This window comes from Sarcophilus harrisii, chromosome 2 (assembly GCF_902635505.1).
Source record: "Sarcophilus harrisii chromosome 2, mSarHar1.11, whole genome shotgun sequence".
Lineage (NCBI taxonomy): Eukaryota > Metazoa > Chordata > Mammalia > Dasyuromorphia > Dasyuridae > Sarcophilus > Sarcophilus harrisii.
Genome location: NC_045427.1, coordinates 307767304 through 307789661, shown reverse-complemented (window position 1 = coordinate 307789661; position 22358 = coordinate 307767304). Strand labels below are relative to the sequence as shown.

At 35.0% G+C, this 22358-nt stretch overlaps 1 protein-coding gene across 1 annotated transcript in view; it reads left to right on the top strand.

Moving 5' to 3' along the window:
- The first annotated feature begins 1556 nt into the window (after window positions 1-1556).
- The window catches only part of RBM25 (RNA binding motif protein 25), a 47857-nt gene continuing 27055 nt past the window's right edge, over window positions 1557-22358 (top strand). The window contains exons 1-4 of the mRNA XM_031949297.1: window positions 1557-1835; window positions 2982-3151; window positions 14368-14488; window positions 18423-18472. Of these exons, the coding sequence (XP_031805157.1) occupies window positions 3149-3151; window positions 14368-14488; window positions 18423-18472 (174 nt within the window). The 5' untranslated portion in view covers window positions 1557-1835; window positions 2982-3148. The remainder of the gene's footprint in view (window positions 1836-2981; window positions 3152-14367; window positions 14489-18422; window positions 18473-22358) is intronic.

The following is a 22358-nucleotide window of genomic DNA, read 5'->3' as shown; positions in this document are numbered from 1 at the left end:
TCTCAAAAAGAATGTAAGGGAGGGGTAGAAACCACATTCATCAAGGTAGTGAGTAGAACTGCTAAAATCTGAACTAGGTCCTCCATTTCCATTGTACCACTATGCAACAGGATCAAAGGAATTGAGACTTTGAAGAGATCTTAGATGTTGGCTGTATTTATGGGTAAAAGGGAGAGCTAATCAATTCAAATAAATAAAAAATGTTTTCCCATCCTCAAAGTACTAAATAAGTACCAACTATGATTAATCTTCTTAGAGTTGGAGAAAACTCAAGAGAAAAGTTAACTAGGTAGAGCACAGGATTTGAGCCAGGCCTGACAAATATTAATCAGCATGATAAGGAGAGGTGTCTGGAAGGTGTGACATCAACATCAGCTAAAAGAAATGATAATATTTATCTTGGAGAAGAGATTTGGATTAGGACTCGGGGATAGGAGGAATTTTCTTCAAGGATTTCTTGACACTGGGGAGTGGAACCAAGAAGCGATAGATCAGCAGAAAACCTGGAGTTGTGACTGAAAATTTCCTGGTAATTACTTTTAAATATCCTAGTCTCTCATTCTCTATTCACTCCCCCCTAACCTATCGGCATAGTCTATTTTGAGTGACGTTTAGTAGGACAGTTCACATTCCGGTTCTATGTAGATTGATGAAAGAAATAAAGCCAGTAGAGAGTAGGAAGCAACACTACCAAGGAAAATGTCCGCTCTCTTTGCCCCTCAAGAAAGAGACAAAGAATTGACAAATCTTAAGCAAATATCACCATTGCGGTAGATGTAATTGATCTTTTAATTAAAACACTTACTAGCTGTCTGAACCAGGGAAAGTTACATTTAATTCTTCAGTCACCTAGGCAACTCCCTAATTAGACTAGGGATCTTGTCTATAATGGGAGAGAGCGCACAGAGAAATTACAAGTCCGGCTTACTACCACCTCCCCCTCCCCCCAACCCCCCAAGAGCTCAGTCATTAGTTCAACACCGGAGCCTACTTGTTGGCCTATGGTACAAGCGTATGTACTTCTCCGGACCCGGCCCTCCGGCCAGTACGGACAGGCCTCCCACAGCTGACCAAGGCCTCTAAGACCCCTTTCAGCTTTGATCCCAAAGTTGCACTACTTCCCCCTACGCTCTTTCTTTCTTTCTTTTCACCAACCACAACCTGGGGTAATTACTTCTGGTAGAAGGAACATCTCAGAGTAGCCAAGGCTTTGAGTTCGGGTTGGGATCGCCGGCTCTTGGAGTTCAGTCTTGGGAGTTATCGGCAAGCCCCCTTGGGAATAGTGTCCCAGGGGCTATAAGAGAGCGCTGCTTTTGGAAAAGGAGTCCGAATTTCGCGGAAATACTCAACGGCCCGGGTAGGGCCCAATGTCACGCGTAGAAAAGAGAATCCTTCAACAGTTGATCCCTCCAGCCACTTTGACCTCAAGATGGCGTCAAGCCGTCGCAAACGTCAATCGGCCCCAAGCAAAGATGGCGGCGAGAGACGGAAGTTACCGCCCCCTAGATCCGGGTCTTTCTAGCTTTCCCAGGCTTCTCTATGATTATCCGCCTCCTGCGTGGTGAGGCGCCGCTCAACGGAGGCGACTCTTGAAGACGCTGTTCTCTATGGTTCCCGCCTCCAATTCTTTTGGGCCGCAGTGCACGCCGGCCTAGCGGAGGACGTCCGAGAGCACCCCGCGCAGCGCGGCTGGCTCTGCGGCCTATGCGAACAGGCCGGCGCCTCGGTATCAATCACACGGGCGAACGGCGCGCAGAAACCTCGGGACCGGTCGCGGCCACTCGTAATTCGGAGTCCTAGAGGCCGCAAAGACGGTACCATTTTCTCAGCGGCGGGTGAGTGGGCTCCGCGGAGCGCACGGAAGGGGAGGGGAGCTGAACAGAGCGGAGCGAGGCGGGCTGGGCCCGGCCCTGGGAAGGGAGGCAGGAAGGCGGGCGGCGGCGGCGGGTGTCGGAAATGGCCCGGGGATAGGAGAGTAGACGGGCACCAGATAGTCGTCTCTATCTCTACCACCTTAAGCTAGCGGCTTCGCCTCGGGCCACACAGCCCCTGTGGAGACCCTAACCCTCCTCGCAGGGTCTTGCAGCCCACTTGGCCTGGTGCTGCCCGGCCTCGCCGCCGAGGGCCCGGCTGCCCTGCCACGAGGAGATAGGTAGGCAGGCGAACCCCCCACCCTGTTCTCCCCCTCCTCTCCCTCTTCCCCACCCCCGCCCCTCAGCTTGCCCCACACACGCCCTTGCACAGTGTATGCCCGCTGCTACCAACGGACTCCCCTCCCTGTGTTTCTCAGTCAGGGATCTGAACCCCACCCCCATCTTGCCACCTCCTCCCCTTCGTCCCCCCCCTTCCGCATAATAATATTTCTCCCTCCCCCACCTCATCTCTTTCCCCGAACACATACAGTGATCCCGAGCAGGGCCTTGTACGAGCCATCAGAGTTGATTTTGATTTGACAGAGTTCTACCCTTTAAACTTGATCCTATCTACCATTCATTCGAGACACCTGCCATTCTCCAAAATGTCCTGGTGTTTCTCCTTCCTTGCCCCCTCCTGCCCAAAAATCCCCCCTCCCCTTTTCCTCTCACCACCTCCCTTGTCTCCTTTCTTTGGTCAGGAGTCTAGTGTGACATCTTTAAATATTTAAGGCATATATGTATATCTACATATAGGTGTCAGTCAATATTAAGTGCCTACTATGTGCCAGGCACGGTGCTAAGTCCTGGGGAGACCAAGAGAGGCAAAAGGCAGAACCTGCTCTAGGAGCTGGCAGACTAACGGGGAGATAACCTGCAAACAACTGAGATGATTAGCTCTGAAGTGGTGGAATTTAGATGTATCACGTGGAAATTTTGGGCAGAGTGTGAGGTGGACACCAGAAGCCAAGAAGTGCTTACCTCTTGGGCTTGTTTTCTTAGAATCTTAGAATTTTAGGCTTGGAAGGGACCTTAGACATCATCTAGTCCAACCTCTTCATTTTACAGATGAGGAAACAGAGGCCCAGAGAGGCAAGTGGCTTGCCCAACATCATGCAGCTAGTTAGTGGCAGAGCTGAGACTAGAGGCTAGATCTGCTGACTCTGTCTGCTCTTTCCACTACACCAGCTCCTGGACCTGACTGCCACAGTAGGATGAAGTAATATGAATAAAACATGGTAATATCAAGTAGTTGTTAACATGGGAGGGGACTTCTTTCAATAGAAAATAATCAATGGAGGGTTTTTGCAAACATTATCTTGACATTTTGAGTTTTTAAAAGGTTATATTGAAAGATAATTTAAGCCTCTCTCTGCTTCCCTCCCAAGAGAATTCATTAGGTTATCTAGTCCTATCTTCTACCATTCAGTTACAACATACTCTATTATCACCTTGTTATCCTTAAGTATCTCCAAGAAAGAACATAATTTTATTATATTCTTGACAACTCAATTGGTAGCCTAAACAGACTTTTAAAAAATAAATTTGACATCCTTTATTTACACAATTGAAATTTATCATTGCTGAACTTTAATTAATGGTTTTGTGTCTTTGTTAATGTTGCTTTTTGGTCGGGAGAGGGAGCAAAGGATAGAGATCAGTTTCTTTTTTTTTTTTTTTTTTTTTCCAATTTAGTTGGTAATTTTTTTTAGTAATTAGTCATTTGCTTGACCATGGAGACAGAATCAAAAATGAAGTATTTCCCTTTCTTTAGTAAATTTATATGTATCAGCTAAATGTATGGAACTTATGCTAATTTCTGGAGATTGAGAGGTGAAAATGGAATACTACTTTTTCTCAGTGAGCTTTTTAAGAAAAACTTGTATGGAGATAAGTATAGTTTTTAAAAATTGTATAAAATAAAGTAGGGTAGAAGGCCATCTGGGGGAGCAGTGAAAGAGGGGTGAGAGGATTAGAGGATGAGAGCAACCCAGTCCTTTCCTGTGAAAAGCGGCTTGTAAAGAAAACCATGTATTTTGTGTGTGTGTGTTAGGAGTGGAGGGGTTGGTGGTGAGGGATTGCTGTGAGAAAGGAGTGCATTTCAGTTAGTGCAAACTTAGGACACTGAAGGTGAAAAATCTGATGAACTATAGGAAACTGGTCAGTAGAATGTTTGAAAGGGAGCACTGTGTAAGAAGACCTGAAAGTTAGGAAGTGGCTAAGTGGGTTGATCTAAAATGCCAGTGTACCAGAGGCAGCAGGGTTTAACCAGGAGAGAAGATGAGAAGATTCAGCATGTTCACATAAGCAGACATAAGGAAATTTGAGGGGGAAATAGTGATTTGAGGGGAAGGGAAGGATTATTTGTATAGGAAGTGGGCAGCTCAGCTGAGCTTAAGCACTAGTATGAAAAATGATCTGAGGTCGTCTAGTATGAATTTTGAGATCTGGAGATGAGAGTGTATTCCAAGAATGAGGGATGGTTTACACAAATACAACAGATCATATGTTGAATTTCGGGAACAAACAACTAATATTCCAATTTGGTTCAAGCATAGAGTGCACAGAAAAGGAGAAATGTGAAATAAGGCTTGAAAGACAGATTGGACTGAGATAATAGAGGTTATAATGCCAGACTGAAGAGTTTGAATTTTATTTCAGGTGAAAAGGGTAAATGATTTGGACTCTGAATGATTTGAACAGTGAAGTGACATGGTTAGGTCTCTGATTTACAAAAAAATTTTTGGCAGCATTGTTGGGAGATGAATTAGAAAGAGTACAAACTAGAAATAGACCTACTATGATGTTGTTGCTGTAGTCCAAGAGAGGTGGTAAAGACCTGAATAGAATAGAGGTGGAGTCATCAATTGGCTATTGGTGGAATATAGGGAATGAGAGAGGGAAGATATAGGGATTATTCTGAGGTCTTGAATTTATGTGATCTGAAGGATTGATAACACTTGACAGAAATAGGGAAGTTTAAAGAGGGGCAGCTTAAGGAAGAAAGATGACAAATTCTGTTTTGGACATACTGAGCTAGAGATTTCCTTGAGATATATCCCAAGTGGAGATGTCTAGGAGGTAGTTGATAATGTAGAACTAGTATTCAGGAGAGGACTTTGGAATCATTCTAGGAACCATAGGAACTTGGGACACTACCAAAGGAGAGAATAGAGAAGACCCAAAACGGTCTTAGAGGCATCCATATTAGGAACTGAGAGTTGGATGATAGAAAAAGGAGGCAGAAAAGCAGTTGCTGAATAGACAGAAACCAAAGTTAGAGTGAATGTCTAGGATCTACAGTGTAATAGGCTTTAGAGACTTTCAAGAGGAACAGGATTGAATATATTTTTATTCTGAACTTAAGAACATCAAATAAAATGAACTTTTATGTATACAAAGTAGAATAGAAAGGACTGGACATGAAATCTTGAATATCTGTTATATACAACTTTTCCTTATATTTATTAATATCGAGATATCAACTTCAATAGGTAACTTTCAAAATTATCTTGACTATCTGTATTTGATTCTGAATTTTCCTTCTCTTTTCTGTGCATTAAAAAATAACCCTTCAATGATTCTTCTTTTTGGGGGGGAAGTGGGGTAATTTGTCTCTAATATTTGGGGGAAAATCCCTTTTAACGAATCTATCATCAAGCAAAACAAATTTCTACATTGGCTTTGTTCACAAATAATTTGTCATTGCACATCTCTGTTAGAAGGTGGGCAATATATTCATCATTAGCCGCTGGAATTGCACTTGGTTCACATTGATCAGAGTTTATAAGTCTTGTGTCATTATTGTATAAAATGTCTTTCTTCTCATTTCATTTGGCATTAGTTAATACAGGTCTTCCCAGATTTCTCTGAAACTGCCCCTTTTGTCAGTTCTTATGGTACAATATTCCATTACATTGAAAACCACAACTTGTTATTCTATTTACCGAATGATGAATTCCATTAGTTTCCAATTCTTTGCCATTACATTTAAATGTGTGTGTGCTTAATAAATAAATAAATGTGTGTGTGTGTGTGTGTGTGTGTGTGTGTGTGTGTGTGTGTGTGTGTGTTTTAGATGGGTCCTTTTTCTTTTTCTTGATCTCTACTGTTGGGTCAGAGTTTGTCAAACTGTGGGTCAAATGCAGTATTTGCTGACTTTGGGTGCATATTTCCAAATTGCTTTCTAGAACATTTGGAGCAATTCATGATGCTAGTGCATCTGTGTACCTGTTTTTATGCAGCTACTCCAACATCTATCATTTCCTTTCCTTATCATTACCATTCTCATGAGTGAAAGGTAGAATCTCAGTGTTGTTTTAATTTACTTTTAATAGTGATTTGGATTGTTGTTGTTTGATATTGCAGTTAATATAGGTTGAATTTCTTTGAGAACCTATCTGTTCATAGAGAATCAGATTCAGCAATTAAGAAATTGGTAACCATGGAGAGAGCAGTTTCAATAAGTAGGATAGGAAACCTGATTAAGGAGTTCACAAGTATAAGTGGGAAGAGAGGAGTTGAGTCTGGAACATTCGGAGTATTGGATTTGGAGTCAGAAGACCTGAATTCACATCCCAGTTCTAATATTTAATGCTTGTGTGAACTTTGGCAAGTCCTCTAACCCCTATTCATCTGTAAAGAGAAGCACTTGGACCAGGTGACCTGCACAGTCTCTTCCAATTCTAAATCTGTGATCATAAGTGAGGATAGCAAGAGTAGTTTGCTTTCTTAGCAGCTTGGCCCATGAGAGGATTGCCTTTGTTGTAACTATATTAAAGAAAGTGTGAAAGAACAGGTGAAGATGTTGAGGTTTTGAGGTATGGCATGGATGTAGTGAAGTTGAATGGCCTTGGCTTTTTTCAGTAAAGGAAAGGAAAGAAAGAAACCAAGCAACTACATATTGCTATAAGCTATTATCTCCTATGATACAAATCCTGGGAGGTAGGTGCTATCATCCCCATTTTACAGTTGAGGAAACTGAGATTACAACTTGCTCCAGGATCACACAGCTGCTAAGTGTCTGTGGCTGGATATAGATTCAGTACTTCTGACTTGAGGGCCAACCCTCTAGCCACTACAAGTGCCTTTAAACAAAGTGGAAAGCCAGATAAGGTAAGGATATGAGCAAGCAGATTTGGAACTAGAAGGATAGAGCCTTATATGTGATCTAGCCCCCTAGTTTTAATTTTTCCTTTAAAAAATTAATCCAGTTTTCTATCAGGCATTTTTGAACATACTTTTCTTTATAATAGAAAACGAATTAAACAGAATCTACCTGATGCAGTGAATATGTAACATTTTATACCCATAGCATTTCACCTTCACCAAAAAGGAAATGCTTCCTCATTTCTTTTACCAAGAATATTATTATTTTATTAATAATAATTAATATATTTATTATTATTCATTTTCATTTAGTATTTGGCTTCATTTTAGTTTGTTATTATTGTTGTAGAACCTTCTGGTTCTGTTTACAACACTTTTATTTCTAAGTTTATTATCTCTTTCTCTCCCTTGCCCAGCAAACCATTCCTTGTAACAGATTTTAAAAATAATGGGGAAAATAAAAGCTGTTTAGTAAAATCAGTCACTAAATAATGGGTGTTGAACAATATATGCAATATTCCATAAGCTTAATCCCTTACTTCTTTAATAAAGAAGAATTACTTTTTTTTTAGCAACTTTTTTTCCAGGGCCAAATTTGTTCATTATAATTATAGTTCTGAGCTTTCCCCCATCCCTCTTTAAACTGTTATTTTCTTGATTCTGTTTAATTTAGTTAATGTGGCTTTCCCCTTTTCTGAATTTTGCATATTCATCATTTTGTAGAGTCCATAGATATTTCATTATAGTTACAGACTGCAATTTCAACCCCTCTCTTTTTAGTTCATAGAATCTTAGATATAGATCTGAAAGGGGTTTCCAAGGCCATGGTTTTCAATTCCTTCATTTACAGATAGAGAAACTAAGGCCCAGGGAGAAGTGACTTGCTTTGGGTAATTAGTGGGAGAGATAGTCTTTCATTACAGTTTACTGGAGAGTTTTGAAACAGTTGGCTATTGGGATAGAAGATTAGGAATAAAGAGATCATTATAGTGATGGGAATCCATTGAGGATAGCAAACTTTTGTATTGTTAACTGGGGAATATGAAAGGAGAAGGTGAATGGTGGGGGAAACTCAGAAATAAAAATGTATAGGGCCTAAATAGCAATTGAGAATGTTGGGGAAAGGGATTGGAGAGTGAATGATGACATTGCAGTTGTAGATAATGTTTTCTTGGTTCTGCTTATATCATTTTGCATTCGTTCTTATTTATATTCATTACTTTATCCCACAGTAATAGTCAATTACATTCATGTATAATGTGCTTAGCCATTCTAAAATTGATGAGAGAACAGGCTTATGGTAATAGATCTAGATGTGGAAGGCATCTTAAAGTCCTGGATCTAGTCCATTTCTTCATTTTTAAAAAATGAAAACTGAGATGCAGAGAAGAATTTCAAAGATGAGATTTGAAACTCTAGGTCCCCTAGAGCAGAGCTGTGATACTTAGAGCTGAGTTGTAGTAAACCCACAAAATTCCATAGTGCATAGGATCTAGATTACAATGTAGTTGGGAAATGTTTTAACAAAATTAATAAAAATACAATACAATAAAGATAATGTCATTATGCTATCCTTCAAGGGTCCCTTTCTGTTTAAGTTTGACACAGCTGCTCTAGAACAAGGGTATCAAATCTTATCTCAAAAATCCTTGGTGGCCTGTAGTCTTCCTGTAGTGAACTGGGCAAGATTAAAATGTAATTGGGAAATATTTAGCAAAATAAAAATAAATAGAACATAAATAATGTTAATATGTGGTTTTCTAAGCTAGTAGATGCCCTTTAGCAGGGATCCTTATGTATGGTTTAATATTTTTCATTTTTCCCTTCTCTCTTTAATCCCTACTCCCCATTTGATTTTTCATATCACTTAAAAATCTGGCAGATTGCATGTTGATTTAGACAACATTTAGATTATTATTATCTGTGTTCTATTGAATTTTTATTTTGTCATACATTTCCTAGTTAGACTTGAATCTGGTTTGGGCACATCTCAGAGGAGATTTTAGTTGCCTTTACCCTACTTTGTTTCCTATTCTTTGCTATCTGAAAAAGGGTTATTATGCTGGAGTTGTGAACAGATCACCCATTCTGGAGAGCAATTTGGAAATATGCCCAAAGGGCTATCAAACTGGGTATACCCTTTGATTTAGCAGTGTTTCTACTGGACTTTTGTCCCAAAGAAATCTTAAAGGAGGGAAAAGAGATTTATATGTGCAAAAAATGTTTGTGGCAACCCTTTTTGGAGTGGCGAGAAACTGGAAACTGAATGGATGCCCATCAGTTGGAAAACGGCTGAATAACTTATGGTAGATAAATGTTATGGAATATTGTATTAAAAATGATCAAGATGATTTCAGAGAGGCCTGGAGAGACTTACATGAACTGATGCTAAGTGAAATGAGCAAAACCAGGAGATCATTGTACACAGCAACGACAAGACTATATGATAATCATTTCTGATGGACATATCTCATCAACAATGAGGTGATTCAGGCCAGTTCCAATGGTTTTGTGATGAAGAAAGACATCTGTACGTAGAGAGAGGATTGTGGGAACTGACTGTGGACCACAATATAGCATTTTTATTTTTTGTTGTTATTTGCTTGCATTTTGTTTTCTTTTTCATTTTTATTCCCTTTTGGATCTGTTTTTTTCTTGTGCAGCATGATATTTGTGGAAATGTATAGAGGAATTGCACATGTTTAACATATTGGATCAGTTGCTGACTGGGGGAGGGAGGGAAAAAATTAGAACATGGGGTTTTGTAGGATCAAAAATTATACATATATATTTTGCAAATAAAAAGCTGTAATTTAAAAATAAAGGAAAAAAAACACATTTTTAATAGTATAAAGAAAAAATAAATAAAAAGGGCTATTATGAGTGTTATTTGCATGTATCTGTCTTCATATGCAAGAAACCTTTCTGTCATTGATCTCAAAAGATGTATTTCTAGCACTGTGGTCTTTGGGTTAAAGCATAAAGACTTTCCCCTCACTTTCATTTTATATCACAGTCATTTCAAATTTTATTACTCTTCCTTCTCTTGTCCAGCTCTTGTAAGAAGGAATTTTTAAAAAGCAATTTGTAAAACTAAACATATCAACCATGCCTGCCTATTCATTGTTTTATGTCCATAATCCCCTACCCAAAGACCTGGAAGGGAGTTATATATCCGCCTCTCTTTCAGAGTTAAGCTTGGTCAGTCTAATTATAATTAGATGTTTGATTTCTTTCTTTTTTAACGTTATTTCCATTTTCATTATTGTAGTAAAAACTATCTGTATATATCTAGATATAAATATATTTATGTATGTGCCTATTATATAGCTTGTCTACCTTTGTGCTTAGTTCATCTGGGTGTGTGCATGTTTCTCTGAATTGCCAATATTTATAATTTCCTTATGTTGCACTAATATTCCATTATATTTATATGCCACAATTTATTTATCTTTTTTCCAATTGATGGACATTAACTGTGTCCACTTCTGTGTAGCTTATAGTATATGCCTAATAACTGACTCTCTGAGTTAAGTCCACAAACATTTATTAAGCACCTAATGTATATGGATATTATAGTCAAATTTGTTTATTTTTTTAAAAAGCAAATTATTTTCCTGAATGGCAGAACTCACCAATAGTGTATCAGTAGTCTTGTCTTCCTTATGGTGTTTTCAGCAGTTTGCTTTTAAGATTTACTTGTGTGGTTTGTGAAATAAAAGAATTACTCATTCAAATCTGAAGTGCTTTCCTTTTTTTAAGGAAGAAAGATACAATACAAGGAGTTCTAAACATTGTCATATTTAATCTTAGTATACAAAGAAATGTCTATAATGTATATATTTCTTTAGATAATTTAAAGCATTTAATATTCACAAAATTTGACATATATTTAGCATATTTTGAAAATAGAGGTTTTATTAGTTTATTTTCCAGAAATATATATATATATATATCTCTTATCTCTTGAACAATTTCTTACAAGGAAGCTTATTTAAAATTTTGTTTGTCTATGTTTGTTTACTCAGTTTAACAATACAGTGCTTTACATTTGGTATATATTCCTTTGTTGAAGGGACTGATTTGGAATAAATTAGCTTTCATTTTGGTAGGTAATATCTTAATGCTGAGTTTATTATAATATTCTTTTGTGGGAACTAATTGATATCAAATTTAGAATTAATGCTTTACTAAAAACAAAATTTAAACTCAAAAAGACTATATGAGTAACTTTTCTTTTTATTACAAATAATGTATATAATTGTATTTTGTAGGCTAATATATTCTTAATCTTTTTTCATGACTTTAAACTTAGTTTTGTCAGAGTCCAAAATTTAAAAAAAAAATCTATATTGAAATGGATGATTGCCTCCTACTTTAAGATTTTGAAACAAATACTTTGAGGTTAATGGTTTTCATAAATTCATAACTTTAGCTAATTGAAATAAAAATAAATTTTCATAAAAATGCCAAATGAACCAAGATATCCATTTGTTTCATTTTCCTACTATCTCCAGCCTTGAACTTTCTCCTTATGAGATAATCTGCAAGTCCTCTTAGAAGAGCATATTTGATGGCTGTTCTCTTAGAAAATCTTTTTGTGAAATGAAATATCTCTTAAGTTTCAGATTTGGGTTGGGTAAGGGGAATCATTTTTTCTGCAGTTCCCTGAAGTGTACTTGTACCCAATTCCCCGGACCCCAAACAAACAAATGTATATGTTAAAAGCATAATGTTTAAGGGAGAAAAATGACTAAAGGCATAGAGATAAGGTTTCCAAAAAGAAAATACTTGCTTAAGTAATAAGGAGACATTAAAAAAACCTTAACATGAATTACAATCTAAACACCAAGAAAAAGAAAATCTTTGTTTTAGTGTAATTAGTATTGAATGTTGAAGGGAAAAATCTTAAGTGATTTGTTACTTTGAATTTTTAGAAAGATTTGATAAGTTCTATTCCTATATTTTATACTAAGTTAAAAGATGACTATACTTTTTTTTTCCTGACTAGGAGTTGAAAAAAAATATTGATAATGCCAGGAGTTATTAAAATATTGTTGGGAAGAGCAAAGTGATTTATTTTATAGCTATTTCAGTAGCAACCATTTTTAAATGTGAGATACCCACAGCAGGGGCTTTGCCTGTAGAAAAAGTTCAGAAGTATGTACCAAAATTCAGATTTTAAAAGTGGGTATATGTATATATACATGTGTGTGTATTTGTGTATGTGTCTGTGAAGTGACTGCTGTTTTCCAAACTTTCTAAACAAAAATAAGTTGGAATAAAATGGGATTGAGCAGAGAGTTCTAGGAAAAGTGGTAGTTCCAAATGAAAAGGACATTTTTTCTTTATCTTAAATTTTCTTATAGCTATAAATGTCCATGTAGTTTTAATAGGAAGATTTTCATAAATATCTATTCTTAATTCCTCCTGATAGTCAAAACACTTTAGCGGGACCAAAATATATTTTTTGCAGTCAACTATGTGTTAAGCTACAAAGCTGTCTTCTAACCCCTCAGCTTTGTTTTTTAATCCTTTCCTACTAGTCCTGTCTTCTGAATGAAATAAGAAAATAGGAACTTTTATCTTTGTACTTTAAAATGTTTTTGGTTCTTATATTTACTTTATTATTTATTATTATTACTTTATTAAAAGTGCATATATACTTTAAAAATTTTTAAATAATAGATTTTTATTTTCAACATATATGCAAAGATAGTTTTCAACATTCACCCTTGCAAAGCCTTGTTTCAAATTTTTCTCTTTTCCTTAGATAGCAAATAATCCAATATATGTTAAACATGTGCAATATATAATTTCCACAGTTCTTGTTAGACTCTGCTTTTAAGAAAAAAATACATGAAAGCTTAGAGTTGTTGAAATGATACGCTGGGATCAGTTTTAGAGCCAGAGAATAGATGCTACAGGTCATCCCACTTTGTTACAGCTGAGGAACCTGAAACCCAGGCAGCTTACGGACCTGTCCAAGGTTACACTGGTAGTAAGTAGCAGACTCAATGATATTACATCTGAAGCAGTGTTAGTGACCTAGACATATCTAGTAGAATCTTAGAAGGGCCATCCAATTGAACCCAAATCTGAGCAGGAAACCTTTGTAAATTTTAAATAGGGACAGGAACAACTACTTGATAGGTTAAAAAAAATTTGGCCTGTAAATAATAATAATAGTACTTGTATAGCACATGAAGGTTTACACAGTTCTTGACATATATTATTTTATTTAATTCTCACAATCCTGTGAGATAGATGCTATTTTACAGTTATGGAAACTGAGGCTGCATAAAGTTTTTTTTTTTTTTTTTTAATTTAATAGCCTTTTATTTACAGGATATATACATGGGTAACTTTACAGCATTAACAATTGCCAAACCTCTTGTTCCAATTTTTCACCTCTTACCCCCCCACCCCCTCCCCTAGATGGCAGGATGACCAGTAGATGTTAAATATATTAAAATATAAATTAGATACACAATAAGTATACATGCCCAAAACATTATTTTGCTGTACAAAAAGAATCAGACTGAAATATTGTACAATTAGCTTGTGAAGGCAATCAAAAATGCAGGTGTGCATAAATATAGGGATTGGGAATTCAATGTAATGGTTTTTAGTCATCTCCCAGAGTTCTTTTTCTGGGCATAGCTAGTTCAGTTCATTACTGCTCCATTAGAAATGATTTGGTTGATCTCGTTGCTGAGGATGGCCTGGTCCATCAGAACTGGTCATCATATAGTATTGTTGTTGAAGTATATAATGATCTCCTGGTCCCTGCATAAAGTTATGATAGCTTACATTTATATATAGCCCTTACTGTGTTCCAGGCACTATGCTAAGTTCTTTATAAATATTATTTCATTTGGCCTCACATTGACGTAGGAGGTAGTAAGTGCTATTTTTGGCACTATTTTAGATGAGGAAACATACTGAGCAATTATATGATTTCTCCAGAGTCTCATGCTAGGTTCAAGTTCAGAGTTTTCTGAATCCCAAATCCAGTGTTCTCACCCATTCTTGCTTTCCACATAGGTCTATCAGTTACTGAATGACTAACTGCAAAATGCAACTTTTTCGGCTATGATTTTTTGATTTGAATCAGATTTAAAGTTTTACCTATTGATTGTGTTTGAAAATCTGGAACATTTTTTCTTCTTGATTTTGAGCTTAGAATGTATACTAATGTTTTAGAAAAGTATTAAAATGAAAAGAAAAAACATAATTTACTGACACATTTAAGGTGACTTTGGAATAATGTTAATGGAATATGAGGGAAAATAGTTGCAAGTATTTTGAGATTTTTATTTATTTTATTTATTTTTTTTTTAAGATTTCTCCAGTCAGAATGTCTTTCCCTCCTCACTTGAATCGACCTCCTATGGGAATCCCAGCTCTCCCACCAGGTATCCCACCCCCACAGTTTCCTGGATTTCCTCCACCTGTGCCTCCAGGTAAGCTGGTTCTATTATTGTGGAATATTTTTGTGACCATTATAGAACCAATATTTTCTGGAGTGTCAAACTCAAATAAATTTCTGATTTGAATCTGCTGATTTTGAAAGCTTTGTGGTATTTATGTTAATCCAGACTGTTAGAGAGTTTATCAAAAAATGTTTGTGGATTTTTTAACCTCCTCTAGAACATAATTTTATCATAACTTCTAAGAAATTAAAGGCTCATTGTGTCATATTTTAGATAACTACTCCAGACCCTGACAGTAAGATAAAAATAGTTGATAATTAAGACTTTTTTAAATACATGAGAGCTTTCTCTACTAACTTGCATAAAGTTAGTGTTTAGGTAGTACATTTTATTGGATAATTGCAAAACAAAGAATTTAATTGGGTACAGTTCTTTCCCACACAGACCTAGTTTTGAAGTTAGGAGTTATTCTAATTTCTTTATAATTACTAGTTATCTCAACATTTTAGAGAGGTTTTAAATCATATTTTAATTAAGTTGGAATTTTATATAGTTTCCATATGAATGTTTTATTGACAGCTCTGTTGCTTAGCAAACTGATAATGTAACTTGATACCTGTATTCACAAAGCGAGTACAACATGATTTGATGTTAGAAACTCTGCAAATCTGAGATTCAACAGTTATGTACCTTCTCTTAGAAAGCCAACCAGGTTAAGCCTGATCTATTAAAACTGGGGGAGAGGGGAGCAGATTTGAACCATAACTGAATATTTGAACTCTGTTGTATCTCTGTTAGAAGTTAGTGTTGTCTCTTTTGGAAACCAGACTCTGGAAATCAACTCATTTACGTATGTGTAACTGAATAATGTTGTAATCCTCACACGCTTACGTCATCCATTAGATGACCAGTATGCTAAGCAACAACTTTTAGTTTCCCAATATGAACATAAACTACTCCTGGAAGATAATCTTCTTAGCTTATTATCAGTTCCTTCTAGGCCAATCTTCTTACACATGCTTTCTGTTCCCAAGGAAATAAATTTGTTAGTCTAATAATAAATGAAGGTGATATTCAGTATCAGAAATTAACATTAAACATCGAATTAATAGTGTTATATTCAGTTGCACAAATGTATTTAGAGTTAGTTCGTCATTCTTGAGGGCAAAAGTGGAAAATTAAGCAGGAGTTTTCCTAGCTTCATACAACTAGAAAAAAACATGTTTTATCACCTAATTTTTTCATTAACCTAAATTTCAAATCAAAAACAATCATTCCACTTCATCAATAGATTTAGAATGGAAAATATGAAAGATATGGTTTGGTAGGAATGTTTGAGGAACTAAAGGGGAAAAGAAAGGTTAGGGTAAATAGGATGATTGAGACAGTAAACCCTTCAGTGACCCCCTAATTAGTAATTAAAATAGTTCTTTCTGACCTAACCTTATTGGATGGTTTTAATGAAGGATCTAACCATAATGCTCTTAAATAAAATTTTGTACTTGAGGTGTATTTAATATTAATATTCTTCTGGATCGCTTTGTGAAGATGCGTACATATTGAGAATTAGGGCTTTCTGGATGAGTGTTCAGAATCACAGAAAGGTGACCCTTGGGGAATTAGTGTCTTAAGTATCCTTGGTCTAGGTAAATATTCATTCTATATCTTATAATGTTTTTTTTTTTAATGCAAATGAGAAATTTTGAATCTCTTTGAGATGATGAGGAAAAATAAAATTAAGTGTAATGTATTTTTCTGATGAACCCAATACCAATTTAAAAAGGGAGATAGAAGGTAAGTAGGGCATGCTTTTCTTTCAAAGAAAAAAAAAAACTGAACTTCATTTTCTTATACTATGGGTCAGCATACCCCCAAACCAGATGTCCAATTCAAATCCAATAAAGTTAAGTCATTCTTATTTCATTTAAGTAGTAGTAATTCTGTTACATTTCCAATTCCAAGAGGGACAATAATCATTTCTTCTAGGAAACAAATTTTACTTAAGTGGCCTCTATATAGTTATTATCAGCGTTTGCTGTATTCCTAATTAATAGATAAAAATGTGGAAAACTAATATACTAAATTAGTATAAGTCAAAACTGAAGTACCTGATTTGACATGTACAATCAGTATAAAACACTAATAATTGATCTAGTTTAACACTTATATGCAAAAGGTATAAAATATTTAGTTGAAGTATTGAAACATTTCTTAAGGTATTGAAATTGACTTGAGAAGTAGGCACAGTTTCTTTTAATTATTAAATTTTATTTCAAATGAAATGAGTAGGTTCTTGGGGGGAAGACATACACCCTTAATATTTTTAGATTATTAAAAAAGAGGAAATGAATTTTTTTCTTCTGTCTGCTGACATTTTATATTTTATGATGTGATTAAGTATGATGCTTACGTGTTTTTAAAAGAATAATGTTTAAAATCTTGGGATGTAAAGCAATTCTTTTGCTTTTTGTTTTTTTTTTTTTTTTAACTTATGTTTTTGATTGGGGAGTTTAAGATAAGAATTCAGTGCAAAAGTTGGTCTCTAATTTAGGAGTTTTATCTGGAAAATTTTTTCATAAATCATAAAAGCTGCTTTATTTCGTGAATTTTTAAGTCATGCTTTTGAAATGCACTAAAATTTTTATAAAATAGATTAATAAAATATATTATTTCTTATAAAATGTATTAACTTAAGTGAACATAGTCTCTCTTCTATATCTTAATTTCTAGTTGCATTGATAAACATAATACAACAATTTGCACCAAGCTCACATGGAAGTGAATCCTTAATATACTCCTTAATCCATAATCCTTGGTATAAATGGTCAAGGTGAAGGCTTTTAAGATTTTTTAGAAACAGTATTTTTTAAACCTTCCTGAAATTGGATTTAAAGTTTTACTGCTGTCTTGTTTTTTTTTGTGCCAAAACAATTTTCAGTTTAACCCCTCTTTTCTCTCCTTTATAAGAACAACAAAAAATCACTCCAACCAACTACTCTGTAACCCTTTTTGTCAGTATTAGCAACATTAAACATTTTTAGATACTCACTGCATCCCCTCCCTTCTCCAATTTCTCCTAATGTTTCATAATTTAGTCTTTGAAACCAGTATTGGTCATTGTATTACATTTTGTATATATTGCATATTTAGAGTATGGTTAACTTGATGGCTTGCCTAGTAGATGGTTTTAAAAATTGGCCTTTGGAACAATTTATTGTATTGCTAGATCTAATTAAAACTTTTTTGATTTATCAGTAGTCCTTAATTAAAGCTAGCAGTCATCACTTAATAAATTAAGAACAGAAATATCAATACACAGAATTTGTTGATTCCTTATGAATGTTAATCTGTTAATAGACTTGATTTGTCATAACTTTTATAGGCTTAGAAATGCCTTAAACATAGCAAAATCTAAGATTTTCTTTTTTATTAATGGCTTTTAGACTAATCTTTGGTCTTTTGCTTGATTTTTTTTTTTTTCTTGATACCATATACTATATTCTTTTAGTCAGTCCAAATTAATTTCTTAGTGGCCTCTTTTTTTTTTTTTTAATTTAAAAAGAAAATTCTATAAGTACTTTTAACACATAGGTGAGCCCACATTTATAAAATAGGTTGATTTAACCAAACATTAGTTTTGGGGGCTCTGCTGAACCTAGTAAATTGACAATAAAATGCTGAATTTCAATCAATTACTACAAAGAAAACCGCATGTTGTAAAACTGCTTGCTTTAAAATTTTTTGCTGCATGTAATGCCATTTGGATTTGCCTGGTGGTAACTTGCATTAAAAATGATAGTATTTGTATGACTGTTGCCTTTTCATTAGTTATATTTCAAACAATATATAGAATTTTAGTAGTGTGACAATTTTCTGAGTGATATTTTCATTGCATGTAAAAGATAAAGATTTCATTTTCTAAGAATTTTGTAGATATAATACTTTTTCCTCTTCTTTTTTTAAGGGACCCCAATGATTCCTGTACCAATGAGCATTATGACACCTGCTCCAACTGTAAGTATTATTTAAGGAGGAGTAAGAGAGTGCCCTTTTTTAAAAATTAAAAATGTTATTAAATAAGGTTGATTTTTGTTGTGCTTACACATACTTTAAAAATAATTGTCATGTATGATTACTATAATTAATAAATATTGTCAGGTGTGGGCATATATAATGTCTTTTTTTTTCCCTCTTTTTCTTAAAAAAATTTGTTATGATATGGCTCTTTGGGGGGAAGGGAGATGATTACAAAAGGAAATTTAGGCAAGGACAAAAACAAAAGATAACATTTAAAATTTTATTTGAATAAAGAATTAGTATTCTTAACTGAAAGCTGTCATTTGTTTGTATCAATTTATTTAAGTAAGCATAATTTGTGTTTAAGTTATATAATAATAGTTCACTTTTACGTAGTACTTTTAAGGTCTATAGACTTTTATGTATTATTTAATTTAATTTTTATGAACCCTATGAAGTAGTTGCTATTTTACAGATGTGAAAACTGTCTGAGAAAGGTTAAGGGACTTGCCTAGGGTCATAAAGCTAATAAGTAAGTTTTTAAGATGTAAAGCAAATTCAAGATTTGAACTCAGATTTATTTCTGACTTTTTTAATCCAACATTGAACCATCCAGATGCCAAATTGTAAATGCTAGTTAGTGCATGTGTATAAAATAATTCCATAGATGCCTATTGTGTGCTTTGAACAGCAAGTTCTTGGTCCATGAGTGGCTCTCAACCTTTTCTTACTTCACATTTGGAAGTGCAGCTGTGGATGGGAGGGTCTTATTGCACAAAACTCCCAAGAAATTGAAATGAGAAGTTTTTTGTCTTGAATGCTGTTCAACATTTCTCTTCTCCTACCTCCTAACTCCCATTGTGCTTGTCTGTCTTTCTCTCCCTCTTTCCCTTTTCTTTTCCATAGGAACCCATTGTCTTCATGCAGGTCCTTGGTTATCCAAAGCACACATTCACCTATCCTTTACCTTCCCCTTTTCCCCCCTCTAAATTTATTGTTCCAGCTCAGACTTTCCCTTTTCCATTGAGTTCCATGCTCCAAAATTGTTCATCTTTACCACTGTTCCCTTGCCCTAAGTAAGTAAACATTTTCTATCCCTCAAAGCATCTCAATTATGTGAAGATATGAAAAATTTCTCATAACCTATCTACCTTGGCTTAAGTAAAAGGATAGTTGTTTCTTTTTTTCTCCTCATTGACTAGATATCAGCATCCAGAGAGGAAATGGGTAAGGGAAAAAGGGATAAGGAGAGTTTGTGTGCCATAGGTGATATCTTCTGGGAAAAATCTAATTTCCTGTGAATTATGGATCTAGAATTTCAGCAACTTTCTGTTCTGTTAAATTCTTCCTCTTTTCCCCAGTTAATCCCAGAAATCCTTGGCTTGACTAATTATATATAGGCTATTTTATCATTTACACCTTTTTCTTGTACAACAATATCTAGTTAATTAGTAGCTTAACTAATACATTATATTTGATAACGGCTAAATTCTTTTTTTTTAAGTTCATATTTCATAGTTGGTTGCCTGTAGATTATTTCTTTTTTCTTTTTCTTTTCTTTCTTTTTTTTTTTTCCCCAAGGCAATTGGGGTTAAGCGACTTGCCCAGGATTACACAATAGGAAGTGTTAAGTGAAGTGTCTGAGGTCAAATTTGAACTCAGGTCCCCTTGACTTCAGGGCTGGTGCTCTATCCACTGCGCCACCTAACTGTCCCCTTGGAATATTTAAGTCTTAAGTGCTTCACACTATTTTAGGAGTCAGTTTGATTTTTGAACCTACCTCCCCCTCCCCCATTCAAAACAAATAAGAATTTTTTTTCCTTTGTTGACATAAATAAGTCATTTGTTGAAAGCTATAACTTGTCATTTGTTTGATTCAGAAAATAATTGGAGCAGAAAAGGATGAAAATAGCAAAAGCATAAGACACACCATTTGTGAATCTCAGGAATATGTGTACATACTCATCACACTAGGTTCATTTACTCATAATTTAGTATAAATTGTGGCAGTGCAAATTCCAGTTATAATTTTAGCTCCTGATTATAGAGTGCTTCAGTTTCCAAAGCAGTTTCTTTGCCATAGTCCCACGAACAATGGGGTAGTATGAACATTGTTTTCTTCATTTTACAGATAACCTTAACTGAGGCTAAGAATGGTGAAGTGATTTAAATTCATAGGTTGGTAGATTTAGAGCTAGAAGTCACTTTATTTAGTCCAGCCTCTCCTTTTACAGATCAGGAAACTGAGGCCCAAAGAAATTAAGTGTCTTGCCAAGACAGCTAAGTAAGTAGAGAAGCTGGGTTTTAAACCTAAGCTCTTGGATGTCAAATTCAGTGTCTTCCAAGTTTATATGGCTAATAATTGGCTCAGCTGGGCTTTTATTCTAGGTCTTCAGATCCCAGTATTTTTTGTTGGTTCTCACTATGCTGGCTCTCAATAGAGTATCTTCCATGATAGAAACCTGGTCAGAGGTATCAATAAAACTTAGATTAAAAAAAAAAGTCAGTATTTAAAATTGTATAATGATACCTTCTAAAAATGAAAACCCATGTCTGAGTTGAAAATATGTAGTAATGATTTATCAATCAGTAATAATTTATGTTTTATAAAGGGGAAATGGATTAATTTGAATTTTCCTGATGAAAAAAAATAGAATCCTGTTCATTTTGGTGCTATAGGAGTATTGATGATAATTTTGTACTATCCCTTTTGCTTTTTTCCTTTCCTCGGTGCCTGCTTTACTTTTTTCAGGTTTAAGCATTGATTGAACAAATATTATATGTCCACCATCCCATTTTCCTTTAAAATTCTTAGGTAAATCATTCCCAGAATGGATTTTGACTTCATTCTTTTCCTTTCACTTATGTATATCGTTTTATGTATTTCTGTAAGTTGTGATGTGGAAAGCTTCTCTAATTATTAGGCACAGTTTGCTACAGAGTTTTAAACTATTCACTTCTTGGAACAAATCTTCATATTAACATGAATAATAAGAAATCATGTGTACCATTAGTTTCTAATTTATGTCTGAATTATATTCAAAAGTTAATTTTTAAGTGACTTGTTTGGAACTTGGGTCCCATATTCCTAAAGAGACATTGGAAGTGAGGGTAGAGATTCCTCAGCCAGACTTAATAGCTTATGACATAACCAGGCTGTAGTACTAACAATAATAGTTGGAGTTCTGAATCCTGAAAGGAGAAGAGTTCAATAAGGGTTTCATTTTTTCTGAGCATAGAGTCACCTCTAAGCAATATTAGAATAGATTAAGGTTTTCTTTTTGTACCCTCACATTCCTCCTTGTACATACTTTTTCCCTCCTTATTCATGTGCTCAGTATTTTCATACTAGCCTAAACTGTGGCATCCTACCCAGGCTTCTCCATTCTCTAAAAATATACCTTCTTACAAACTCCAGAATTGGTATACACCTTTCCTTCTCTCCTAATTAGTTTCCATTTTCAGTCCACTTCAGGTGTTAATACCTCACACTTATGTCTGTTTTAAGGTTTTATAAAGTGCTTATGTCACTGTACCATTATGAAATAAGTAATGCAAGCATTGTCATTTTAGATATCAATGTTAAAAGGAAAGTAGTCTAAATTAATCCACAGATATGTAAAGTGATTGATGAATATATTGAGTGTCCCTTAATCCTCCCAGATGAAGCAAATCTATACATTTCTATAAGAGATGATTGGTTCCTAGAATTTTAGGCAATGGGAGGGAGGGGGGAAACTAAGGATATTAAGTTCTGCAGTTTGATCCCTTGATCTGTTTTTGCTTTTTGTTTTATGATCTTCTCCCTTCTTCCACTTCAGAAGTTAGAGATTCTCTAAAATCCCCAAGTGCTCCCCTGCAAAGGATTCAAATTTAAAGAGAT